The 26823-nt window shown below is 30.5% G+C and overlaps 1 protein-coding gene across 1 annotated transcript in view; it reads left to right on the forward strand.

The window, feature by feature from the left end:
* The first annotated feature begins 419 nt into the window (after window positions 1–419).
* Window positions 420–26823, forward strand: part of LOC112603267 — a 63065-nt gene continuing 36661 nt past the window's right edge. Inside the window, exons 1-3 of the mRNA XM_025351773.1 lie at window positions 420–629; window positions 937–1045; window positions 10190–10581. Of these exons, the coding sequence (XP_025207558.1) occupies window positions 10278–10581 (304 nt within the window). The 5' untranslated portion in view covers window positions 420–629; window positions 937–1045; window positions 10190–10277. The remainder of the gene's footprint in view (window positions 630–936; window positions 1046–10189; window positions 10582–26823) is intronic.

Below are 26823 nucleotides of genomic sequence, written 5' to 3' on the forward strand. Positions count from 1 at the left end.
AGACGTGAACGGCGATCGTTTTTCGATAAATCTCGCGGGGCGGTGCGGCCGCGGTCGTGCGACGCGGCTATATATCGTCGTTATTGTGTTGTTAACATTGTCTGTTGTCGCGTCGCCGGCCCGCGATCGTTCTTCGGCGGAGATTAACTCGCGACGGACGTTGCACCTGCAGCGTTTGCGGGACCGGACCGGACCGCGGGCGAGCGATCGGCACCGGAAGAGCGTCGCGCCGACGACCACCGCGGCCGTTACGTTTCCACCGCCGCCGCCAGCCGAAGCGCCCCCGTTCGCGGCGCTGGGTACGCCGTCGACTGGCGGCGGTGCGCGCGTGTTGCCGTCGCCCGGCGGGCGGGGGGTAGGCGGCAACATCGGTTCGGTTGTGTGCGTCCGTCGTGGTGTCGTCGTCAGTTCCCTCCAATCGTCGGTCCGCCGAGTCGTCCTTACACGGGGTGCTCGCTGCCGCCTCGGCCCTGCAGCGCACGCCGTCTCGTCTCCACGACTTATAATAATACGTTTAGCGCCTGGCACACGTTATTGTGAATGATAACGCTTTACTATTATGACCGTCTCGGCTACTGGTTTATAATATCATCGTCATCGTAATGATTTGCACGACATTATAGTATAATGTAATGTACCTACTGTATTATAATAATTATTATCACTGCTATATTGTTGTTGTCGTATAATTTTATTATTAAATCATCACACGCGAGATCGATTAAGACCTTTATATTTTCTCTGCGGAATTCAACGACTTAACACAAAAATATATACCTACGTCACACACGATGTTTAAATCGTAACGTATATGATACGTGTATGATATTATTACGCTGTAACAGTGTACCCCCGAGATTGAAATTTAATCGAACAATTTTGTGATTTCCGTCATTTCTCGACATTTTGATAAAAAAAAGTCCAATGTCGTTTTAGATTTTCCCGCGGAACGTGGCAATGACGACGACCGAGCTGGCGGATGACAGTGTCGAGAGATCGCGCGAGCTAGACGTCGATGATGGATCGCACACCAGTCGAGGTTAAAGTGAGTAATATATTTTTATTTTAAAGTATCATAATTTTATCCATACAACTATATTATTATTATATTTACCGTACGTATAATTAAGGTATTATTATTTATTTATAATTAAGTCATATAGTATTAATATACGCAATTGATTATCTAAATGTGCGTATTTATAAACAAAATAAAGTTTCTTTGCCTTAAATATTTTTAAATTTAGTAATGTGTGTAAACCGTTACATCGTTAACAGCGACGTTTACTGCCGGCCCGCAAAGACTTTCTTCGCCGGCTAACTATCGCTACGTGTTGTACCTTATATTATACACTTACACGTAAAAAATAATAATAATAAAAACTTTTTTTTATTATTATTTTTCTTTTAAACTTTTTTTTCCTCTTTTATTTCTTTACTATTACTATTATCGTTGGAAAGACGGAAACACGCAGTAGAGATTCGCACTTGTTATTATTACTACTGTATTTCCCGCTGCATCTCCTAGCGTTTATATGTGTAAGTGTGTGTGTGTGTGTGTGTATAAATAGATATATATATATATATATAATATAAGCACACGCTCCCACAAAAAGAAAAAAAGAGAGAAAGAAATAAAAATCAAAAGTTAAATAAATAAAAGGAGGCTAGCGACGTATTCGTATTACAGCTACTATATTATTCTCTTTTGTAGTATTCCCGGTCTTGACATCGTAACGTCCGGGACGTGGCTATTACTAGCTACCTTATAATAAAATAACAGTGGAGGAGGTCAATATAATATTTTATTTGTGATAGTATAAATAAATACCTAGTAACAACGTCAGCCCCCATAGACAATATTATAATAGTTATAAATTTATAATATTTGAATACCATAATTTAACTTTCCGCGTTCCGTCTCTTGAACATTTTTAACGGTGGTCTGCTATAACATAATGACACAGTATAATTTTTTATTATTATTATCAATGTTAATCGGTATAATACATGTATAGAACGAATTAGATTTACTACGTTAATATATTTTATTCTCGAAATTATATATACCTTCATTATATATAAATTTGAAAATGAAAATCTTTGTCACGCATGTTATCTGAACTACTCATCCAATTATCTTTATTATTTTTTTTAATGAAATAATATATTTTTAAGTTAATTTTAAGTCTATTTTTGATTCTATAAGTTAATAAAAAAATCGAGTTATTAATTTTTTAAATAATCAGTAAATACGCAAATAAAGTTTTTTTTTCATCTATGTTACCAATTATTATACTGCAGTATAACAATACATAACTTTTTCGTTGTTTTTGGTTTAAACTGTTGAAACTTTATGAGTTGTTGATTTTTGATCCAGAATGAAAAGGAAATAAAATTTGGGTTATAAAAAAAAAAGTAAATAAATAAATAAATAAAAGAAAGAAAAATAATTTAATAAAAATTCTGCTGTTCAATGGCCAAAAAAGAGCAACTTTGGGGGACACCTATGTAAAGTTAATATGTGGGAAAAATCATCTATACTCCAAATCAAAAAAAACCAAAAATATTATTTTCCACACGCGTAATACTAAATTTAGCATTAGGTAACCAAATTTAACACCGATGCATTTTGTACGAGCAACGAAGTGTACGGGGATAACTTGTGCCATATAAATGCAAAACTTGACGACACGAGAAAAATATTAAATTGCTTGAAATAATAATCCTTTATATTTTTTGAGGGAATAAAGTTTTTTATGAAATAAGTATAATTGTATTGTTCAGTATACAAATTCACTAAGTCGGTTAATAAGAAATAAATTGTTTGAATATTAGGAGTTAAATTACATTTTTTTTATTACAACAGCAATGTTTTAAATTTTTTTTGTTAATAATGTTATTCATTTATTAAACAATGTGAATATACACATAAATTAAAATATATTTTGTTAAAGCGACCATTTTATGTCATACAAATGTAAATCTTCATTGAAATGTAATAACAGTTATAACTAGCAATGATTTTTTATAGTGATAGTTAACATTTAATTTTGTTATTCTTTTCATTTTTTTTTTTTTTTAACGCATATAATAGTATAAAATAAGATAAAATATGTTTTAAGGAATGAATACGTGCATGGTAAGCCGGTTAAGTAATAAAATAACAATTTGTTTAGAAACAAGAATAAATAGGATATTTTTTGTTCAGACCAATTTTATATATACATTCTGATATTTTAATTTCTACAACATATGTGTCCCTTTTTTGGTTAAAAATTTACGATCCTATTTTATTTTCCATTATTTTGTCAAATTTTCACTTTTTTTGTTAAATTGTAAAATAATTAAGTATAACGTTATTGTTTATATTTGTGTTATGTTATATATTTTGAATTATTTTTATTACTTATACTTATATATTATACACATGTAGTAGGTTATTGATATATCAATATTAGTAGTTAAAATAATTAGTAAACTTTTATATTACAAAATATATTTGTTTTGTTTAAAACTCGGATATATTACATTCTGGACCTGGAGTTCAATCATTAATAATATTATAATACTAGAATAACATAAAATAGTTATAATTATATTTTTTTTTTTTTTTTTTTAATTCTAGTTAAGAATTTTATTACATTTTAGATTATAAGCGCATAGATAAAAAATTATATCTAATTTGTATTTTAAAGAAGTCAAGACATAAAAATTCCTAAAACTTTGGAAAATCAGGGAAAACAAGCATTTTTGAACAAAATTAATATTCCAAAAAATTGATTTTTTTTCCCTAAATATTTATTAAAAATTAAACATTTAACGCTTAATTTAACATAAGTTAAAAATATTAAATATAGGCACATTTATATATTTATATATACTTATTTATAGTTCGAATTTTGATGGGATTCATCAAAATCGCCAAAACTTGAAAACTATTTTGTAGTTAGAAATGTATAAAAATGTTTTCTCATATCTAAGATTTGAAAACTTAATTCAAGATTATACTAAATATTCAATATTAAAACCAAACAATTAAAAAAATTAATTATTTTTATGTGTATCTAAAATTAAAATTTACACGAAATTACATGTTTCAACAAAGAATAGCAATGTTAGATACGTATTTTGTTACAATTCAAAATATTCGTGCAGAATATTTACGTATGTAATGAATGTAACTATATCCCAATAATATTTTTAAAATAAGTAAATTATTTTTAAGATATTTCCTATTTATACCATGAAACTATTTACACATTTTTACGGTAAGATGGTATTGATTCAATGGTTAATAATAATAGTATAATATGATATAAATCATATTTAATATTATTGTAATGTAATAAATGCAATATTTTTAACAAAAATTAAATTAATTTACTATAATACTAATTGTAAAATAAATACTTTTAAAACAATGTTAAAAAAAAACATTTCATGAAATTTGTTTAATGACAAGCTAGGAGACCGTCACCATTCAGAATCATTTTTCGTATATAATGATACATCATTTAATTTAACAAACCCTAAATAGCGATCTATTCTACACCTAATGTACAGCAGAGTGGTATCCCCTTGTTTATCTTTTTAAAATCAAATATATTCCAATACATTTGTACATTGAACTATTTCTTATTGTGTAATAGTACACTTGTATAAAAATATCGATTTTATTCAAAATTTTAAGGTGTGATTACTTATTTATTATAAATAGTTAATATTTTTTTTTATTATTAGATATTTATCAAATTTATATATATATATTAACTGAATAATAAATAACCAAATTTGTCGTACTTCACAGCCACCTACAGCATATATATTAATATATTATATACGTGTATAAATGTTTGTTTAGTAAGAAACAAGTTTTACAATTAATATAGGTACTGGTTTGTTATAGTCCCGCCCGAGCGAATGAAAACTTTATAGCCCCGCCACTCAGGCTTGTTATCTCCCCGCCATCCATAGTAATAAATACATTGTATAAATATAAAATAACGAGTTTATTTAATGATATGATATTAATTAAAAATACTTAGGCTTATTTTTAAATATTTATCACATACTTATTTATATATCATCATGTATTGACAATCTGAAGATAACATGAGGACTTGTTTTGAACAGACGCTAATTTTTATTTTAAATTTAAACGGTAGATAAAAAATAAATTATATGAGTACAGTTTAGAGTTTAGTTTACACTAAAAAGTGGTCAATTTTTAGTTTAAAGGAAAGCTCGATTAAATTTATTAATTGTTCATTTGTTTATGTGTATTTGCTATTTTTACCAGTACTAATTTAAAATTAAAAAATAAGCATTAAGTACAATCTGAAATCAATAGTCATGGTGTAGCATTAAGCTTTCCTAATTTTTTAATTTTTCCCGAGCTTAAACAAATAAAAATAAAAGAATAATAACATAAATTATTATAAAATCAATATTAACGATCATAGCATACAAAGATATAATGTACATTATATTATATAACCAATACGGAGATAGTTAATAAGTAATTTAAAATAACTTAAAATTATTTTATTCATATTGGACAATGTCATGTTATGTTCTATACTTCTGTAATTGTTTAGTTTAATCTAAAAAATACAAATTATCTTAATCATAAAGTGTAATCGTTAATAGAGTAGCATGTCAAAATTTAAATTTAATTGGTTAAAATAATTTATCACAAGGCACAGAAATTATAATATAACGCCTTATTATCGTATTGAGCTCCCAATTCTCAATTTTTATTTTTTTAATAATAACACTGTATCTTGGTATAAATATCTATGTATATTAACTTTGTGTAAGACTATCAGTTTTTATAACACAAGTTGCGGGTATTAGATACTAGTATTAACTATTTTCTAAAAAATCGAAAAATATAATAAAGCCATGTGTTCGGACTTAGGCACGAGAAGAAAAACTTTTTCACTCGAATAACTGTTATTCGGCGTTAATGTTACCTTCACGGTCCCATTGCTTGTATTCCTCTTTCTGCTTTACTTTTCACCACACCCCCTAACTATATAAGACCTACTATGCTACTGCTACTATGTTTACGATTATTATTTTACTGCCGTCCCTGTACTGTTGTTAGTACTTTTTTTACTACTGCCGTCATTGTTATTATTATATTATGGCTTTTTGCTTTGCCACCGTAAACTCTCCCTTCAATTCAGTTTTGGTGAACGTCCAAAGAAGTATACACATTTAACATTTATACATATATACACAATATCAACAGATTACTTTTATTCTAACATTTCTATTATTAATTTTATTTTTCTTACCTAAATCAATTATTATTAATATCATAATTATTAATTAAACATTAATAATTAAGCCGAAAAAAATATCATACTAATTCATAAATTTATATTGACATACGCATAACATGTCGATTTCGGTATAAAGTTATATGGATTTAGTAAAGTCATAATATGTCTGTTACATAGTAGCATAATATAACGATAATAATTACGAGTATCAACCGCATAATCCACAACGCGCGCATATACTCTCAAGGGACCATCACTAATATTATTTACCTTATTTTATAGTTGTTGTTATTATATACATTAATGCATTAAATACAATAGCAGAGTCAGCGGATGGGGAGAAAACCAGCTCGCGTGGTAGTGGAATTTTGGTGGTATCATACATAGTACCTGTATATGCGAAGTAGCGACCACAGTAACGAATATAATAATAAAAGTAATCCTACGCAATGCTGTCTGGAAGATAAAATTTGGGAAGGTGAAAACGCACAAAATTACGTTGTTTAGGAGTTTAAAATATACGTTAGCTGAATTTACTTATAACCAGTCACGCTCAATCGAACAACATGTTAATATTACGTCTGCCAGAGTTAATATTTTATTAATATAATAAACTCTGCGAATATAGACAACTTATACAGATTAGGTGTAATTTATTTTTTTTACCAATGATAGAATAATTTATAAATAAATTAAAATAATAAACAATATAGTTTTTGTATTTATATATTTTATCAAAACATTTAAAAGAAAATATAAATATAATTAATTGTCATTTAAAACGTGTAGATATTATAATCATTATCAAATTTCAAATAGTTATTATCTGTACATCGTAATTTCGAACAAAAAAAACCTCGCTGCAACAACACAATTGATTTTTGGGAACTATAATAACTATAACTACTATTATTCTACACGACTACACCTACGTATATTATTAATTATTACATAAAATATATAAAATATCTATAAAAGTAGTGTAGTTTACAGTAATGTGATGTGATGGTGTATTATTTATATTGATAAAATATGTTGTCATAACGTATATTGTATCATAGGTACTCTCATTACAACAAATAATATTTAGTCGTGCATCTCTTCAGTATAGTAAATTATAAATTGTTGTATTTTTGTATACAAAATATTTAGTATATACAAGCGCATAGTATAGGCTCAAAACATATTTATTTAGTTAAGTGTATTTTATATCTATATACGAGTATTTGAATAAAAAATTATTATAGTTGAAGGTTAAAATTTTTTGCATTATTGTGTATATGGTTTTAAGCCTCGTTAGATGTTTTTAATGAACCACATGAATAAGTGTAAATAATTATTATATTAACTACAATTAATTTATATTGTATTCTAACAATGATAATGATAGGAGTTATAAGTAGTTTATTTTTTATTTTAGTAAAAAAACTTAAAATTTACCAATTCATTTTTATTATTAAATTATTAAATGTATATAAATAAATAGTAAAATATAAAAAAAAATGTCGAATCTCTGTAACTTTGTTAAAGTTGGAATATATTTTTATATATTGTAAATACTTAAAATAAATTCATAATAATTTCCCGGTAAGTTTGATTAGTTTTTATAAAACAATGTTAAATTTTCTATTTTATAAATTTCAGAACAATTTTATTAGGAACTTTTAATGAAAAATTATGAGATAAGAAAATTTTATATTCTTTCATACAATGTGTTTACGAATACGATATATTTAACAACCTGATAGAAAATATATAGGGAAGTACATACAAAGTGTTTTTTGTAAGTTTTTACGATTCTGTGCTAAATTTTACTAAATTTCAATAAAATTTATTGAAGACGACATTATATTTCTAAAAAAAAATCGTCTACGTAGGTATTTTAGAATAACAAAAAAACAGTTTAGAACTATTATTGGAATATAATTGAATATAATAAATTATTTTAAATTATTTATTTAAACTTTAATGTAGTTTATTAAATACAATAATTTTAGTTCATTTTTTTCGGCGTAAAAATAAAAACAATTGTACATCGTGCGTTAAACATACGTAATTCACGTCTATTCGAAAAATATTTTTAAATCATTAAGATATTTATTTAACTTACAAATGTTTGAAATGATTAATGGTGTTAACTTATATATTATTATTATTATGGTATTATCTATATATAGTTTTTTTCAGAAAATGTTGTTGTTCATATTTAATCTCTTATTTGTCTTTTTTGAACTCACTCACTCCAAACACACGCTATGCTAATAATTGGTGGGGTATCGTGTATGAATATTTTATGCTTTTATTTATTATTAAATATTATTTAATATAATAAATATAAATATTTTTATTTATTTATTTTTTGATTATTTTTAGTTCAGTTCTATCAAAGTAAAAATAAAAGTAATTGTACACCATGTGTTATATATTATATTCATATGAATATAGGTAATCATATATATTATTATTAAAGTCATCATCTCTACGTCTCCGCCTTGTATCTCAAAATGGGGTATCATATCTGACAAGTATGACAATAATAACGTGATGATCATAATACACAAATCATACCCTCATACACACACTTATATATACACTTGTATATAGATACAGGATGATTCACCAAGCATGATCGCTTTCGTTTTTCTTTTAATAATGAATTTTTTCTACCCCTTTTTATTGTAAAATATTGCGTAGATAATTTTTTTTGAAAATGTTGATGTCTTTAACTCAGAATTTGAATGAGTAGTTTTTCATTTATCAAGATATTTACACTAAGGATAATATTCCTTAAATGTGATTTCATAAAAACATAAGCTAATGAAATATTGGCTCTAGTATTTATTATACTTGGGATCATTTTTACAGATTATAAATGTTGATAGATTAATATTATTTACTACAATTTTCAAATCGTCATAACCCCCCTTCCCAATTCACATATCCACTATCATGAACCTGTTATCCCAAGTACAAAAACAAAATAATATAAAAACTATTCATTTGAATATAGATTTTGGACGTAAAATTTTTCAAAAAAATAATCCATTTATTCAAAAAACGGAAACTTTCATTTTCACGGAACGCCTTTTAATAGAACAAAATATCTCAAGAATTTTAAAATACAGTCTTTTAAACGTACACTATTTAAAAATTCCAAAATACCACATTATATAGAATAAAAAAACAGAAAGTAAGCTTGCTCGGTGAATCACCACTCTGTATATATTATAACACCACGACGTGATAAATATATTTATATCATATCATATACATGTGCGATGTACATGCCATGTCGTTACGACCGTATCTATTATATTTTTCGTCCGCAAACAAACAGATTAATGCATTATATAAGCGCTTGTGTATATATTTATGTGTGTGTGTGTGTACGCGCGTACAAGAGGCCGATAACGTCAGCGTGAGCGGTTTAATACGGAAGTGTTGCGCATACGTCGCTCCATTCTCATATCCTTTGCGAGCCGCAGCAACGGCAATGTCCGGTCTAAACGTTCGTATGTGTCGACCGTGCACCGTCGCGCCGCTAATGACCTGCCTGCCGACGCGCACGACAATCGCATCTACCTAGTATTATATATACTATAGAGTATAGAACCCGGGCATGGACGGGACTTACAGGGTTGAGGGGACGAGTCCTACACTATATATCGTAATGACGGCGTCGACGGCAGTTGGAGAATAGCCAAAAAACGGTTGTTTAGCCGATAAAAATCATGTTATTATTGCGTTATAAACAATTTTTTTCTACTTATATTTTCCACCCATACGCACTCCCCATGCCCACATAATATAGTTTACATAATATACGTACATAAATATTCTATATATTATATAATATATATCATCTCACCCTATTTCATATTTGTTATTGATTATAGATTCACTCATTGACGAGTATACGCCGAAATATAACGATATATCGCCATCACGTACGTGGATACGTTTAGATCTATACTATTCATTATTATGACGACGTATGCGGTGATTACTTTTTGCACCATGGTACTGATCGCGTTTCTCGCGTTTGGTACCGACGTCAGGAGTCTAGGATTGGTGTCTGCTGATAGAGAGGGACTGTCACAGATGCCGTCACTGTTTTCGTCGGTGGTGCAGAATCGGCAGACTTATCCAGGTGATAATCCGTTGGAACAGAGTTATGATTCCACGGGTGACAACAGTGATGATGATGACAACGATGACGACTTAGCTTATAATGAAGACAACAACAGTAAAGAGGAACGCGAAGATCAGCTGGACCAAGACGACCCAGGTAATTTCAGAGATTCAATTTTAAATAGTTCTTAGATACGCGATTGCATGCGGTACCATGTTGTGTGTTAGTGTATTATACGACGTTTTGTATATACGACGGACCTACGGATACCGTTAAAGCGTGCCAAATTTTAAATGACTTTTATTATATGATATAAAACAATATACCTATTACACTATGAAGGTAATATTAAAACAAATATAAGTATTCAGTAAAACTTAATAACTACATGCATACTATTTTACTGACTTATAAAGATGAGCGCTAACAGTATCCTTAATGCATCATTTACATCCATAAGGCACAGACGTTTGACTAATATTAAATTATGTATTAAGAATATATATATATATATATATATATATATATATGATAATATTGTACGTTAAATTTTAAATCCAGATCTAATTATACCAACCCCCTTATAAATTGAAATTAAATTAAAGATATTTTATTTTGAAACGTAAATGACAAAGGGATCCACAACAGCTCTTCAGTAATTTAAACTTGAATAAGAAAATATATTTTCTCGATATTATGAGATAAACTATGTCTTATTACATCAATAACTATTATTATCATTATAATTTATAAGTCATGTTTGGACGCGTAAAGCTTGTAGTATGTGGCTATTATATAGTAAACTAATTTAATAATGTGTTTACTGCAATGTCGTTATTCTATATTACTCTATAATCAAATTATTAAATTCTCCGTTCTTAAATAAGGTTTATAGTTTTACTAGATATTTTCAAATAATGCTGACAATGACATTAAATGCAGTTAACTGTTAAATTTTGAAATCATCACTGAGACGGTCAGAAATTTTTAATACCACGTGTGCTTGCCAAAAAATCAGTCACAGTCTAATTTCACATAGTTTTACATTCAAGATACGATAAATATATAAATGAATATCATACACTTTTATTTTAGAAATGCAAATTTTCTTTTAGATTTTCTTTGAAGTTCCAAATGGAAATTTCATCTAGTTTATATTAAGTTTGCCCGTATTTTAAGTATATATTTTCTATCACTTTTTTTTCGAAATACACAATAAATGTATTTACTAATAATAAAATTGCACAATCAATAAAAAGAAAGAAATAATATACTCATAAAACTTCAATATTTTTGTGATTTTTCATTTCAGTGATCTTAACTGGAAATAGCTTATTTTTGTGTAATATTTCTTGACATTTTTGATAGGTTAATAATCAAAATAAATCACACACAATTGATAATAGTAGTTATGTGAACTTCATAATGTATTAATTGAGATAATAATAAACATTTAAAATTAATAATTAAAAAATTAAAGTTATAACTACAATTATTAGTCGTAAGAAAAATTATTTATTTCGATTTTCATCCTTTATAAGATTTACTATGAATTAATATTGTTTAATACATGTTCCTACTGATGTGTTTTATTGTATGTGAGTGCTGCTGTGCTATATTCTAACATATATTACCTTTGAAATTAATTGGTTTTCACATATTTGGTCTTCTGAATTAGTGTGTATATTATACACTGAGATATTTTTATATACGTATTCCCGTTTCCTATACTATATACTTTTACTACCTACGCGTATATTTGCACTAAATTAGCGAACTGACGCATGTAACCGCATATATCCCTTTAAACCACTCTGTAGGTAGGTGTATTATATAATAAAATATAATTACATAGGTCCCTAACATATATTATGACGTTAGTATTATTTTTATTTTCCTTACTATTCATACTCTATAGCTATGCCTACATATCCGTATAAAACGTATGGATATTTTTTTTACCTACTCAAGCGGATTGAAGTAGTGTAAATAGACAAGAGAGCATCTGTATTAATTGTGTTTTCCAAACCTTTTCTTTATAGTATATTTCATAGTGTTAACCCATGTCGTTATATTGTATTTCTTTATGCATGCGCTGTAGATAATAATATACTTTTGAGTATAAAATTCGTGTTTTTATAATGTTTTATAAAAACTAATGTTTATCGCAGAACTGCGGGTGGAGCGATTCACGTGATTGCCGAGAATGAAAGTGTCGCGTGAAACAGTAAATAGTGCTTATAACCTTTTTCACTATATTATATTGTGCGCACATTCGATGTTATAGTATCGTAATCCCTGTACATCTAAGGTTTATAAGTGCATCATCAATCGCGTTAAAATAAAAAACAGGAGTTATATTCGGCAAATATATGTTGCATAGATACCTCGTCTCGTTTAGCCTATTCCTATAGCAGCATGACAGAAATTTCGTATGGTAGCGCATAATATATAGACATAATGAAGTATACGACGAATCCAATACCACACGCGGCATGAGCGCGATAAAAATAAACGGATTATTGTTTGTTAAACGAACCACTGTCGTACGCGTCGTAAACTACTAGAATAATGATAAAACTACGACTGTAGGGGTGGCGGCGCGGTGACGGTGACGAACCGAATGGAGTAAATACGTTTAACGTTTTCATAAATGTATATATATATATATATATATATATATATATAGACACAGGCACACATTTATATCTATAAACATATATGTATATATTCCTACACGTATAAACGTACGCGCCGAAGGCGAGTGGAGGTGTAGGAATCAAACAGAGGCGACAACTTACGTGTACGTAGGTCTATAGGTGCATAACGCCAACACGACGAGATATGTACGAGTCGCCGAATGGTGTGCGGGTGATGAGTGGAGGTGAAGGTTAGTTTATGTCGATCTACATCATCGTCGGCAGTCGCTTGATTGCCGAGTCGCTCTCCCGCGCATCGCCGATTTCATCCACCCCTTCCCCCATGCGACAGAATACCGAAAAGCAACGACGCGTACGTCAATATATATATATATATATATATATACATAACAATATACGGTTGCGGTGTGCGTTTTACATACCACCCGGCCAACTCTTTGCACACATATGTACAAATAAATAAGGCGAGGAACGATCGAGGACACGGTATATAAAATAATGCATGGAAAAACGTAAAATCCACAACGACGTGGCGGCATTTGTTGTTTGAAGTAAAAAATAGCGAGAAAAAAAAACTGCAAAATAAAAATATCATTATGTTATGTACATGCGCGCAGAGTACATAATTATTATCACGATATGGTGGCAGTAGCAGCAAACGTCGTCGCCTGGGGTAAATTAAAAGACGACAGTCGACGCGTCGTTTAAATGATCACTACGGTTTTTAGTCAACAACGTCCGGCGGCGAGAAGAGTTTATTATAATGTTTAATATAAAGAGAGAGGAGACCGCCCCGCTGATGTCGTATTTACTCGGTTATTGTTTGTGTTTCACGCGCGCGTGGAGTAGTAACGCGTTATTCGTATTCATGCATATATTTCGTATACAAATATCATACATATATTATATATGTTTATGTGTACACGTGGCGATGGAAGTGTTGATGATGGATGCGCTTTAGTATTCATAAGGCGCGAACGGGCGAGATGAAGGCCGGGCCGGGGAGAAAACGGCAAAGAAAACTTTTCGCGTTGCTTGTGGTGCGCGCGCGGGGGATCGGGAGCAAAAAAGCCGCCACCGCCGCCGCTATACGCGTACATGTTGTTATATTATTATGTTTCTTCGGGGGCCGCGTTATTATTCGGAACAACGACGCTGGTTTGTCAGACCGCGAAGATCGTTTCGACAGTCAGACCGCGGGCGCAGTCGGTGGGTAAGTAATTTAATAGTGCACATAAACATAATAGTACGGTGTATAATAATACAATATATGGACTGTACGCAGGAAGGTTTGTTGTTACTCGGGACGTGGCGGAACTGACAAAAAATAAATATCTAAACTTCGCGATAATCGCCGCCGAAACGGAGAGCTCCACAATATTATCAGAATATCCGGTCGCAAAAAAAAACCTACCCCATCGCATTTTCTGGTATTACTATACACATTTAGAACAGGTAGATTCCCACCGTGTATGGCGTCGATCCGGGACCGCGAGTCTGCTAAAACTTCGTCGTCTACCGCCACCGCAGCCGCCGACGAGGCGACGACTCCTGTGGGGCGTTGATTGTAATACGTTTTTTCTTTCGGCGAGCCGTCACTAACAGATGCTCACCTCGCGAAATATTTACGACGTCGCGGTGGTGTTGCGCCGCCCGACGTGCGCTGTATGTCTATTTCTAATATTATACCTATATATATATATATATATATATATGCACGACCATTATATTTTAATAATAATATGCAATCATAGTATCGAATATTATAATACAATATAATATAGCAATGGTGTCGACATAATTCTTTATCAAGTTTGAGTCCTGCAAACTAAACCACCACCGACACTACGATAGGCATTTTACCGCACAGTTTGTATACTATACAGCGCCCCGTGAACTAGCGCAAAATTTTGTTTGAGGAGGAAAATTATTTCACGAGCGCCCGCATATATACCTACCTGTCTACGTATACCTTCATACATAGGTGTATATATATATACACATACATACAATTATATAGATATATATATATAAATTCTACCGTCAGTAATGCGTGGAGGTAACCCGCATATTGTGTGCGTAATAACGTATGGGGGACGAACCAGAGAGAAGCTAGACGAAAATCAACACAGGGACATAGCGGCAGCGGCGGTTGATGATTAGTTACAAGCAGCGGTGAAAGACGTATAGTATGACTATGGTTATATTATTTATTTTTAAACGAATTATAGCGGTGTTCGGTCTAGCGAGTGGCATAGTCGATTTTATATAGACGACGAAAATAATATCAACTTCGCTCGTTCTGATCATCAAGGGTTGTTCGAATAAACGAGTTCATCTTGAACAACGTGTGCTATACTCACGATAAAGTAAACAGAATATTTCAATTGTCTACGCCAACGAATAAAAAGTTTATTTTCTTCCATGATAATATATATATATAAATATATATTTATATATTACATTATCACGTTTCGGTAGTCTGATATTTTTTTTATATGAATTATACACTAATTTGTATTTATGTAATACGTTATTCAATAAATATAATATATCATATAATAAGTATAACTCATGAATTATATAAATGCGTTCACTTTGAATTGTGAATAAAAATGAAATTATACATTCTAGTAAATTTGTATAGTATACTACACGTTTTTATTCAGCGGGCATTCGATGTACCGACATGTATTCGGTAATAATTAAAATAAATTTAGACGGGTCATTGCTACAAATGAGTGGTTGTATTGATCATCACGTATTTCACAAATTCGTGCAGGTATTATAGTTGGCCACTTACCGATATTATACTATATTTGGGTGGCGCGGCGGGTATTATAGGCCAGGATTATTATGTTATAATTAATTTTTTATTCTATATGGAATGCGTGACGAATTATCAAATTTATTACAAAAATATAATATCTTAAATTCTGAGCTTAGTAAAAAATGTGTATTGGTATAATAATTAAGTTATTTTTGTTTATAATTTATATTTATTTTTTTCGTCGCTTTTTGGAGTAGTAAAAATGTTTCAGTTTTTAACTTTTAGGGTTGATTTTGATAGTAAATTGAATGTAATTGGTATATTAGGTTATTAATCTTTTTTTTTTTTATATATATATAATATACATTTTCAAAATATTTTTGTTATTTTTAATTAATTTATATAAATTTTTTATGTTCGCCTTTTTTTGATCCAATAAGCTAAATATGTTATAAAAAATTCTTCATAAATTATTTTGAATTATTTTTTTTATAATGATTGAAAAATACTAAAAAAGGCACAATTATCTTTTAAGACATTTGAAATTAAAATGTTAATAAAATAACTGCACGCAGCTATAAATTCAGAAAAATTTTGATATCAATAGTTAAGGATTAACAATTAAAAACGAGGTCCTTCATAAGTTTTTCTTATAGATAATAGTAAACGAAAAATATTTAAAATACATGTGTGAATTTTAGTTTTTAGATATTTCAAATTTAAATTTTGAAAAAATTGAATATTTAAATAAAAAATAATAGTTTTTTATATCTTACTGTATTTAAAAAAATATTATTTACTTTAAACTTTTCGTTATTGCGTATCTTACTATTTGTTATACACTATACAAGTGTATATTTCCAAAATATTTTGATTAATTATAAGTTATTTATATTACAAACCTATTTACATCATTCTAAAGAACATTGGTATTGATTTATAACTTGTAAGTTAATAAGTAATAACTATTTTTAATATTATATGAAGTAATATCATAATGTGTGGAGTTTGGTTTTAGAAAAAGTTAGTTCAACTTACCGTATTACTAAAAGAAAATTAATTACTAATAGCAATATAAATATAATATAAAATGTGTTTGGGTTATAGGGCTATCACTTCTCAGATTAATTTTTATATACAACGATTTATCATTGAATTTAAATTTAACACAATGATGAAAAACACTCGACAGTTGATACCTAATATATAATGAAGCGACTTCCATTTTCCTTTATCGACGAAGTACGAGTAGAACTCTAACAAACAATAAGAACTCTAGTAGCAACTATAGAACTCCCAGTAATTACCACTGCAATAATAATAATTTTCATAATGGTTAATTTTTAATAGAAAATATAAAATTACTATACAAAGGAAAATAAATATGCTTCAAGACTTTTTATAAACTTACACGTGTATATCAACAATTACATATACAATTTTCTGTTACCGATCATACGATCGTATTATGTGTATTAAAGTAGAATACTATACATATAATATTTAACGATTATAATTAATTGTATGATATAATATTAAAATACATGTGTAAATTGTTGTATAAAAACAAGGATATTGGTAAAGATATCGTAGTAGTCCGATAATATTGAATGTATAGTAGAAAATAAACCTCATGCGCTGACCACTATTTTAATTTAAAAATACAAATAAATAGGATGGATCGATGTATTAGAACTAATGCTTGATATCGGTCGATGCTGGGGTATTAGATTTTTTTTTTAAATCCAATATTTAAACCAATACAAAAAAATATAATCTTATCTATCGGCATAGTATTACAAGTACACAGGTACAATCAAATGATATAGATTAGTAATCTATGGTATTATTTCATATAATGTATTAATAATATGTTGCAAGATGGCACGATTATTGTTGTTATCACATTATAATAATATGTATTTATTAGATATTGGCTGGTGGTATCGGTTATATCTTAATACCAACTCATATTTTTTTTGTGAAAAATATTATTTTAATATTTTCATGTTGTATTATCGGTTATTGATTTTATATCAGAGTATCGGATTCTTAATAAATGGTATCGGCTAATCCCTTAACTGAAATAATGACAAAGGCAATAACAAATAAAAATACTTCTATTTTAAAATCAATTAAGTGTTTTAAATCCCTGAAAAAAATCACCATTGTACAATACATTTTTACTTTTATATTTCCTATTTTTTACTTTATAACTGTAAAGAAAACACATTTTTATAGAGTATTTTTTAAGATTTTAGTGAAATTTAAGCATTTTTTTTTTTAGAAATTTAAAATTCCAGCTCTAAGAATTATACTTGACAATTACAAATTACAATTGTTAATAACATGTATTTTTTCACTCTTTCTTTGAATGTGTATTTTTTTTATTAGTAGATTTAGACTTATATTTCAATAACTATAATAGTCTGTAGTCGGTTTTTACTGTAGAGGAGGGTACGGTTTGAAATAGTTGTATATGTGGTGAGGATTTGTCATAAAAAACCTTGATGGTCATGCATCCGGAGGCTTATAATACTGACCGATCAGAACACGTTAGTGATTGAGGCCAACCTTTATGGAATACCAGGCAAAAATAGATTTACATCTAAGTATAATAAAATTTTAATATCAAGAGACTCTTTTGAAATAATTGGCTTCCGCAACCAGTTAACTATTAAAAAATTAATGCGTAACATTTCCAATAATTATTTTTTCTAATATTTTAATACATCAATGATTTTGTTACTATTATACTTTTGGAAATCTTTAAATTGTTGTCTGTTGATTGCTGTAGTTGCCTCAATACCTATGCCATAAGGTGTTATTTTATTTTTGCGGCTTGTATCGTGCGCGTGCTTAGTATATACATTATACATATATTCAGCATAATGCTACGTCATAAACTATTAATAACAACACATACAATATAATAATAATAATACTTTGGATTGTGCGGTGAGATTCGATCGATTTAAAGCCTCTCTGTGTTTACTCGCATCGCGACAACCGCCCGGAGACTTTAACAAGCTCCGGATACGATAAGCGCAATAAACAGACGACTGACATCATACACAAGTGAGAAGAGGGGTTATTTTGTCGATAAACACCGTGGTGATGATGACGACCGACATTGTGCGCCAATGATGAGATCGTCGATTATTGTTACTAAAACAACAGCGTTGATAAAATATAAAAAAAAAACCATTCTGTTATCAGCCAAGATGCACCATACGTTTATATATATAAATATATACACACACACACACACTGCATCATGCCTATATATCTCTTTAGTATGTATTATAACAGTACATAATAATTATACAGTCGGAGGTGGTGGGGAGGATGGTCGTCGTCAATCATAAAGGCAGTTTTTTGTTAATGCGAATGTCTACCGCGTCGGTGTACACACATTATATCGACAACAAAATATCAACGAAAAAGTTGAACGTTGGTCTGCGCGCAAAGCTTTAAGTATATGTACTTATCTACTATCCATCGATTGTTAGCAAAAAGACGTGCAGAATTTTGTGATAGAATTTTAAAATAAAAATTGGAAATAATTTTTAAAGAAAAAGAGAGAAAGAGAGAGAAACTGAATAAGAAGAATATAGGTTAACATTTATTATATTCGTTATGCGTATAAATAATAATATACCCGGTTTTAAAACATAAAATATGTATAAGTTTTTCCTTGACTAGAAAGCGAGGGATGCTTTTTTATACCAGACCTTACATGATTAGATCGAGTTAATTAGTTTGGGGCTACCGTATTTAAAGAAGTAAAAAACGACGCTGACTTTTTCCAACATCATACCCAGCTCTTATCCCATTAAACTAAACGTCCGTGATTACGCACAAAACCAAACCCGAGAGTCCACAATTTCACGTACTTTATAAATTTGTTTAAATATACCATAACGATGAATATAGAGTTAGTAACGTAAAATAAAAGTATTTTAGTATTTTTAATTTTAGTGAGCAATAAAAAAAAAAAAAAATAATAATATAAAAATTATTGCGTAATGTATTTATATGTCATAAATTTTATACCTCATTTAAAATAATTTATTATAAAACACTGTTTATCGAATACACGTAGTTTTAATTTTATTTTTGACATTGTATTACTGCAATTAATTTGATCATTTTGATTTGATTCATAATTCATTATATAATACCTATGTACGAGTATACTACTTGTATGCATGCTAACATCAGTGAACATCACGTGAGTGAGAGGTTAACGAAAATTATATTATGGTTGTGACAGATTTTTGATAATAATACTAAAACGAATTAAACAGAATTAACATTTGATTATTTTTATTCGATAATAATCGATTGCTCAATTTTAATTGTATATGTTAATTTTACGATTCTCGAATGAGTATGGCGTATAATGCTGACATGGTGTCGTCGCGCATCAGTGAGCCATACTATTCCACACAATCCTATATTTCCAACTCATCAAAATAACCTTGTAGGATAATTTACATTTCGTATTCAATAAAATATTAATTGGGGGAAAAAAACAATTAAATTCACGAGTAAAAAAAGAAAATTAACTTATTAGAAATTATTAAATGCATATTAAAACAACAGAACACGTAAATTCAAATACCTATACAATACCCAGAATTATATAAACTAAATATATCTAGTCAGCCATCGAACTAAAGTTTAAAATAGGTTAACCTAATATACGGTACATTATAGTACGAGTATTTGTAGTATACATGATAACATTAAATAACACGCACATAAGATATTTTTGATCACATAATAACGTAACATTGAGGGTCAATGGGGCGGGAGTGATCTAAAAAAATAATGAAATGTTCTCATCATTGACACCACCGCCTAACTTTTTTTTTATAGACAAAATGTGTATACGATAAACGCATATAATACAGTGCATATAAGTGATATCGTATACATACATTATATTAGGTACAATACAATAAATTGTTAAATAGTACGATAGTAGACGCGGAGTGGAGCGTGGTTTATAATGAGTAGTTATACAGCTAGTGTTATAAGTGAAGAAGAATCAGCGTTTAAATTATTGTGTATAATACGATAATGGACACAGCCGGTGCACAGTAAACCTACAGGCTGAGAGCGATTATTTCGGCAATATTAGCCGCAGTCTGCCATGAGGTCAATCAGGATGAAGTGGCGGCAACTAGGGATGTATGTACGAGTACTTATGTGTATGTGTGTGTATGATATGCTATAGCTTGAATTACTCGTATTAGCTCATACTTATAACAATATAGATGTATAATATGTATATTTATATATGCATACATAATAATAGAGAAAGAGAGTATACGTAGCACACAGTGCGTGTATATATAAAAGAGTTGGGAGGGTATTAGGTATTATATGTACGAGAGCTGGTTGGAGTTTGATGGTATTATAAATATTATATAATACAGTTTAACATCGAAAAAAAAACAATTAAAGACAGATATAGATACGACCATTTTTAAATCGCCAACTCATGCATAATATTACAACACGTACGAGATAATGTATTGCATATTACTCATATAATATATTAATTTATAGTACCATTACATAATTATTATTATGTCTATATATATATACTGATATAATGTGTTAACAGTTACAACTTACAATTTAATAATATGTTCAAAGTATTTGTATTTTTAAACTATAAAAGTTATATTATTAGTAATTGCGCCAAAACTTTCAACCTAGGTGGGTTAACCTATACATCATATATATATACGACAATATGCGGTTAGTCATATCATACGTAGGTTGTGGTGTTTGATTATGTTAATTATTGTTATTTTAAATCATTTTGTTTTCAGCTAAGCTATAGGTGTTAAAAATTATCCTATTTTTTCCTTCAAGACGTTTTAATATATTTCTGCTTATAGCTATTAAAGCGTAGGTATGTATTACTATTTTTTTTATATTCTTCATTAAATAGGTAATTAGTTGTATTTTATTTACATTTTATGATTTGAAACCACGAAAATAATATTTATGGCGACCCAACTTTAACGATGCCAAGGTTGCGTTGCTCTCCACGCGGACCGCCGACCATAAAATGTGAAATTATACGACTATATAAGTAGTAATAATAATAATAATAATAGGTATCTAACCCTGTGTCGGTCGGTAGATATTATATAAACCAACGCGAATAATAACAAGAGTAAAAAATATAATGTATTTTATCAAATCTGCATACCGCGGGTAAACGCGACTTGCATCTATATCACATATACTATCGGCGAGTACACGCGTTATCATACACATAATATTATTATAATACAAAGTATTAAAGTATATACTATTGTTGTTTTATTCTCGATACACGTTATATTATATGCACATAGCGGTCGTTTTTGTCAAGTACTTTTACTACATTATAATATACATTTAAACACAATAAGCTCGTCGTAGCAGCGACGGTGCGCGGTGGTAATGATGACGGGTGTGGCGGCGGTGGCGGCGGTGGCGCAATTAATCTCTTAAAAAATCATTTTCCCCGCGCAGCAATACTATCAGCGGCGCGGCAGTGGTAAATTATCATCATCTACCCGGGATTACACACGAGAAAAAAGATACCGCTACCATTATTATCAAGTTTTAACATAAAGCTAACAACAAACAACAAGAGTGTTTAACTTGTGTGTACACCTTACACAACGGCCCGTCGACGTTTAATAACTAGTAGTGGCGGCGATGGACGTGTGTGTGTGTGTGTGTGTGTGTGTGTGTGTGTGTGTGTGTGTGATGGAGGCGGATAGGAGTTACACGTCGTCGAGTTTACAACAACAACAACAACAACAACAACAACTACTACTACTACTACTACTACTACTACTACTATTACTATTGCTACTGCTGCGACGACGACGACGACGACGACGACAACAACAACAACAGTTTAACACCACCGCAGCATCTACCGGTATACGAGTATAAGCAACAGCGGTGTGCAAATTATTATAATTAACGACTTGTGGAAACTTTTCATCGCCGCCTTAGCCGCACTCGAAATAACAATGTAGCTCCGTTGTGTTTTTGCCGGTGGTCGGCGTGCAAAGCAACAAACACGACAATAGGTGTGCGAGAGTACGTGTGCGTGTGTGTGTATGTGTAATATTATTTGCGACCAAAGAAGAAAGACTCTCCTTGCGCTTGCGTATGGTGGTTTACGTCGGAAGAGGTGTACGATAGCTGTACGACGACGAGACAGCAGTTTATACATAATATAGTGCCTTGGTGACGGTAGGTATAGTCGCTGTGTGATGTAGGTGTAGTGTTTGTAATATTTGTAGTCGTGCATAGGAACGAAGCGCGGATACGGCGGGAGAGATGATGACCGGGCGACGGCAGGAAGAGCAGCTCCGGCGCCGGAAAAGCAGAAACCGCGGGGCGGGCGACGCGTCCGCGAGTACAATAAAATAATTGTTAGCGCATTATTATAGTGTACAATAGTGTGAGTGTAGGTATGCTGTATGATATATATACCTATGTAATCTGTCACGTATATAATAATATAACTCGTACCGGATGATGACGGCAATGGACCGTGTGACACCGAACTACTACAGTTCGTCGCGTCTACTTTACGATAGCGATAAACACAAACACGCGTATAAAATATAATATTATTATGCATATAAGATAATAATGTGTATGTTCGTCATGCCTAAACGTGACCTAAGATTCTTGTTAGCTGGCCAGGTGGTTGAAACTTACTGACGAGTACTAACCGCCTACATAAGTATAGAACACACACAAGTTTACAAAGTATTATCATAATATCGTGCATATAGTCGTCACATTGTTTATGAGTCAAAGACGTATAAGTGCCTTCTGTGTCATACTCGTTTGAAAAACTAAGATAGTTTTAATTGTTTTGTCTGATGCACGTTTACACTGTAATAAATATTTTGTCGTTCTTATAAAATATAATTATTGTCATCATTGACGCGCTCATCTCTTTTGAAAAAGAGAAAGATATGGATTTTCAACTATTCTCAAATCAAGTTATAACCAAAATAAAAGTATATTATGTTATTGTATTTACTTATATAGATAATAGTTGATTATTACAGTATATCATTAATCGTGTGTTAAGGGAATTTGTATATTATGGGTAAGCTTTTATTTGAATAGGTAAATGATGACAAATCAGTTGGCAAAAATTCAAAGAGGAGTGGGGGGAGGAGGTAGATCACTTACGCGAGTATCCCTTTGATTGTCATTAGTTGTTTTTTGTTTGCATTCAATCAATACATAATATATTTACTCTTATAGTCTTAACGTTTTAAGAGAAAGTTCGGCATAATTTAACATTGCGGGAAACCCATTCCGATTTAATCGTGTATAACATTATGAGAATAACAATCGCTGTGTCAATCCACTCACGACTTCGACCCTCGACCCACCACCCTCTTGCAGACGTCCACAGCCCCGAATAAACGATATGTAAACTCCTCCGAACAGCGCATCATATATTATAATACATGTAGACATAAACGTGTGTGTGTGGGAGAGGGGCGGTAGGTTGCACGAACGTAACGAGTTTACCAACAAATGGGGCAATGGCGACGACGACGACGACGACGGCACCGGAGAAAAGTTGCGCGCCGACGGCAACGACGAAAAACAAATACACCGATATAATATTATATATATATATATATATATGTATGTATGTACCTACGTAATATGGGTAAACGCGCGCGCAGTTGCAGCGGCAGAAGAGTCTGAAGCGGTGGCGGCTGCGGTACAATTAACGCGGTCGTTACGGCGGTGGTGTTATAATTATTATTATAATATATTATGCGAATTTGTGCAGGGCGCGTAATGATTATAATGGCATATGACTCAAGCGCGGCGATGATGACCGTTGTTGATTTTGTGTGTACTTACGATGTTTACGCGATCGTGTTATGTATATAATATACTCGCATTGTTGTTGTTGTTATTATTATTGTTGTTGTTGTTGTATGTGATGTTGATCAACAGTTTTTGGTGTGTACATACGTACCTCTCTACCTACATTGCGGTATAATATGGTTATCTACGTCTTACGCGCTGCTGATGTACGAGTATACATATATTATAATATATATGCTGTACTAAGGTATATATACTGATCATATCTATTATTGCTGCGCAGTAGGCACATTTATAAGTTCCTCAGTTTATACTTGATAAATAATATATATAATATATGTGTGTGTGTGTGTGTGTGTGTGTGTGTGTGTGTGTACTGCGTGAACCATGAACTCTGTGTTGTTTTATAATTGTGGAATAACAACTGTAATAGAATCATCTCGATGAGGTAAACCACACGCGTGTGTGATTACCACCCGGGATATAATGAATACCTGTTGTCGTGCACCCCGTTTACTTCCGACGCATATCGATGAAATAAAATACAAACAATTAAAATATGATTACTTTATTTAATACTAGTAGATTAATAATGACGACCGTATAGTACGCATAATCACTGCCGGAGAACCCCCGTCCGTCTACTCTCGTCTCGTATACATCGCCGCTGACGTTTTCTATGTTGGCATAATAAAACTTGATGTGATCATATTATTATAAGAACTTATAAATTTTTTTGTATACATTTTTTCTGAATTCTAATAATCCATTATGCATTATAATACTAACACGTTTGCTGTAACTAAATATGGATGCATTTAAACCTAAGAAATATTTAATACGATTCACATGATAGATGAAACAGTCCTCTCCAAGGAGTTCGTTTAAAATGACTTTTCTTAGAGTAAAAAAAAGCTTAGCTTCTGATCTTTTAGATGCATTTCATTCGGACCAAACTTCATTGCAATATTATATCTTATTTCATTATTTATTTATGCTTGACGTAGAGAGCAATTCGAAGTGAGGAGGGTGATTATTCCTCAACAACCTGTCATACATTTTTTTTAATATTCTCGTTAATACGTATTAGCCTAACATAGTGCATATGAAACATAATCAATAGTATTACTAGGGCTCTAAAATCTTTTGGCAATATACAATAGTAACACATTCATTTAATTTTGTTAAAATGCGAATAAAGTGCAATCGAATAAATAATTTACGAATTATCATTGTTAAAAACATTTTATATCTAGTTATAAAATAAATTAATAGACTATGTATAAAGTTAATTTTTAAGTGAGTTAAATTATGTTAATCATATTTTAAATAAATCCAAAGAATTTTAAAAACATTTTTAAATTTTTTTTTTGTCCAAGATGAGATTACTACTTATAATATACCTAATGCAATTGAAATTAGGAGTTTATATGATACAGCATCTATCCTTTTATATTACTTTAGTTTGAATACGCTATAAAATATGCATTTTACGTGACTATCGGTAAAATATCCAATAATATACATTACACTTAAAATTTTAATAGTATGTTAGATAAAAAAATTGATAATATTTTATATCAATAAAAGACAATTTAAGGATGTTATACTAACTAATATTTTAAAGGAAACTGTACGAAAACATACCAATACACAAAAATCTTAGCCTTGATTATCAGTTTATCACTTTAAAAAAAATATAGTTTTCCATAAATTCGCATTCCTGATTGGTATTGATATTTTCTTCCTAACCTAACCTAACCTTTCAATTTTCTATTTCAGAATCGATCACTGAACTTATATAAATATATGATTTTATATATAGACGACATTTTGCAATTACGAATATGTGTAGAAGGTATATTATCGAAGTAGTTCGTTTTGTTTATTCTATTTATTTAGCCATTGTTCCGCGGAAACAAGTGACAGCCCATCCAACATAAACGTTGCAATGGTGTGTAAAATCTGGAAATTGTATTATTTGCACGTACCTGTCTGTATGTACTTTTATGGCATAGAGTCTATGCATTGTGTGCATATTATACACGGATACACGCGCATCCAATT

This window comes from Melanaphis sacchari, unplaced genomic scaffold (assembly GCF_002803265.2).
Source record: "Melanaphis sacchari strain LSU unplaced genomic scaffold, SCAv2.0 Contig9_pilon_pilon, whole genome shotgun sequence".
Lineage (NCBI taxonomy): Eukaryota > Metazoa > Arthropoda > Insecta > Hemiptera > Aphididae > Melanaphis > Melanaphis sacchari.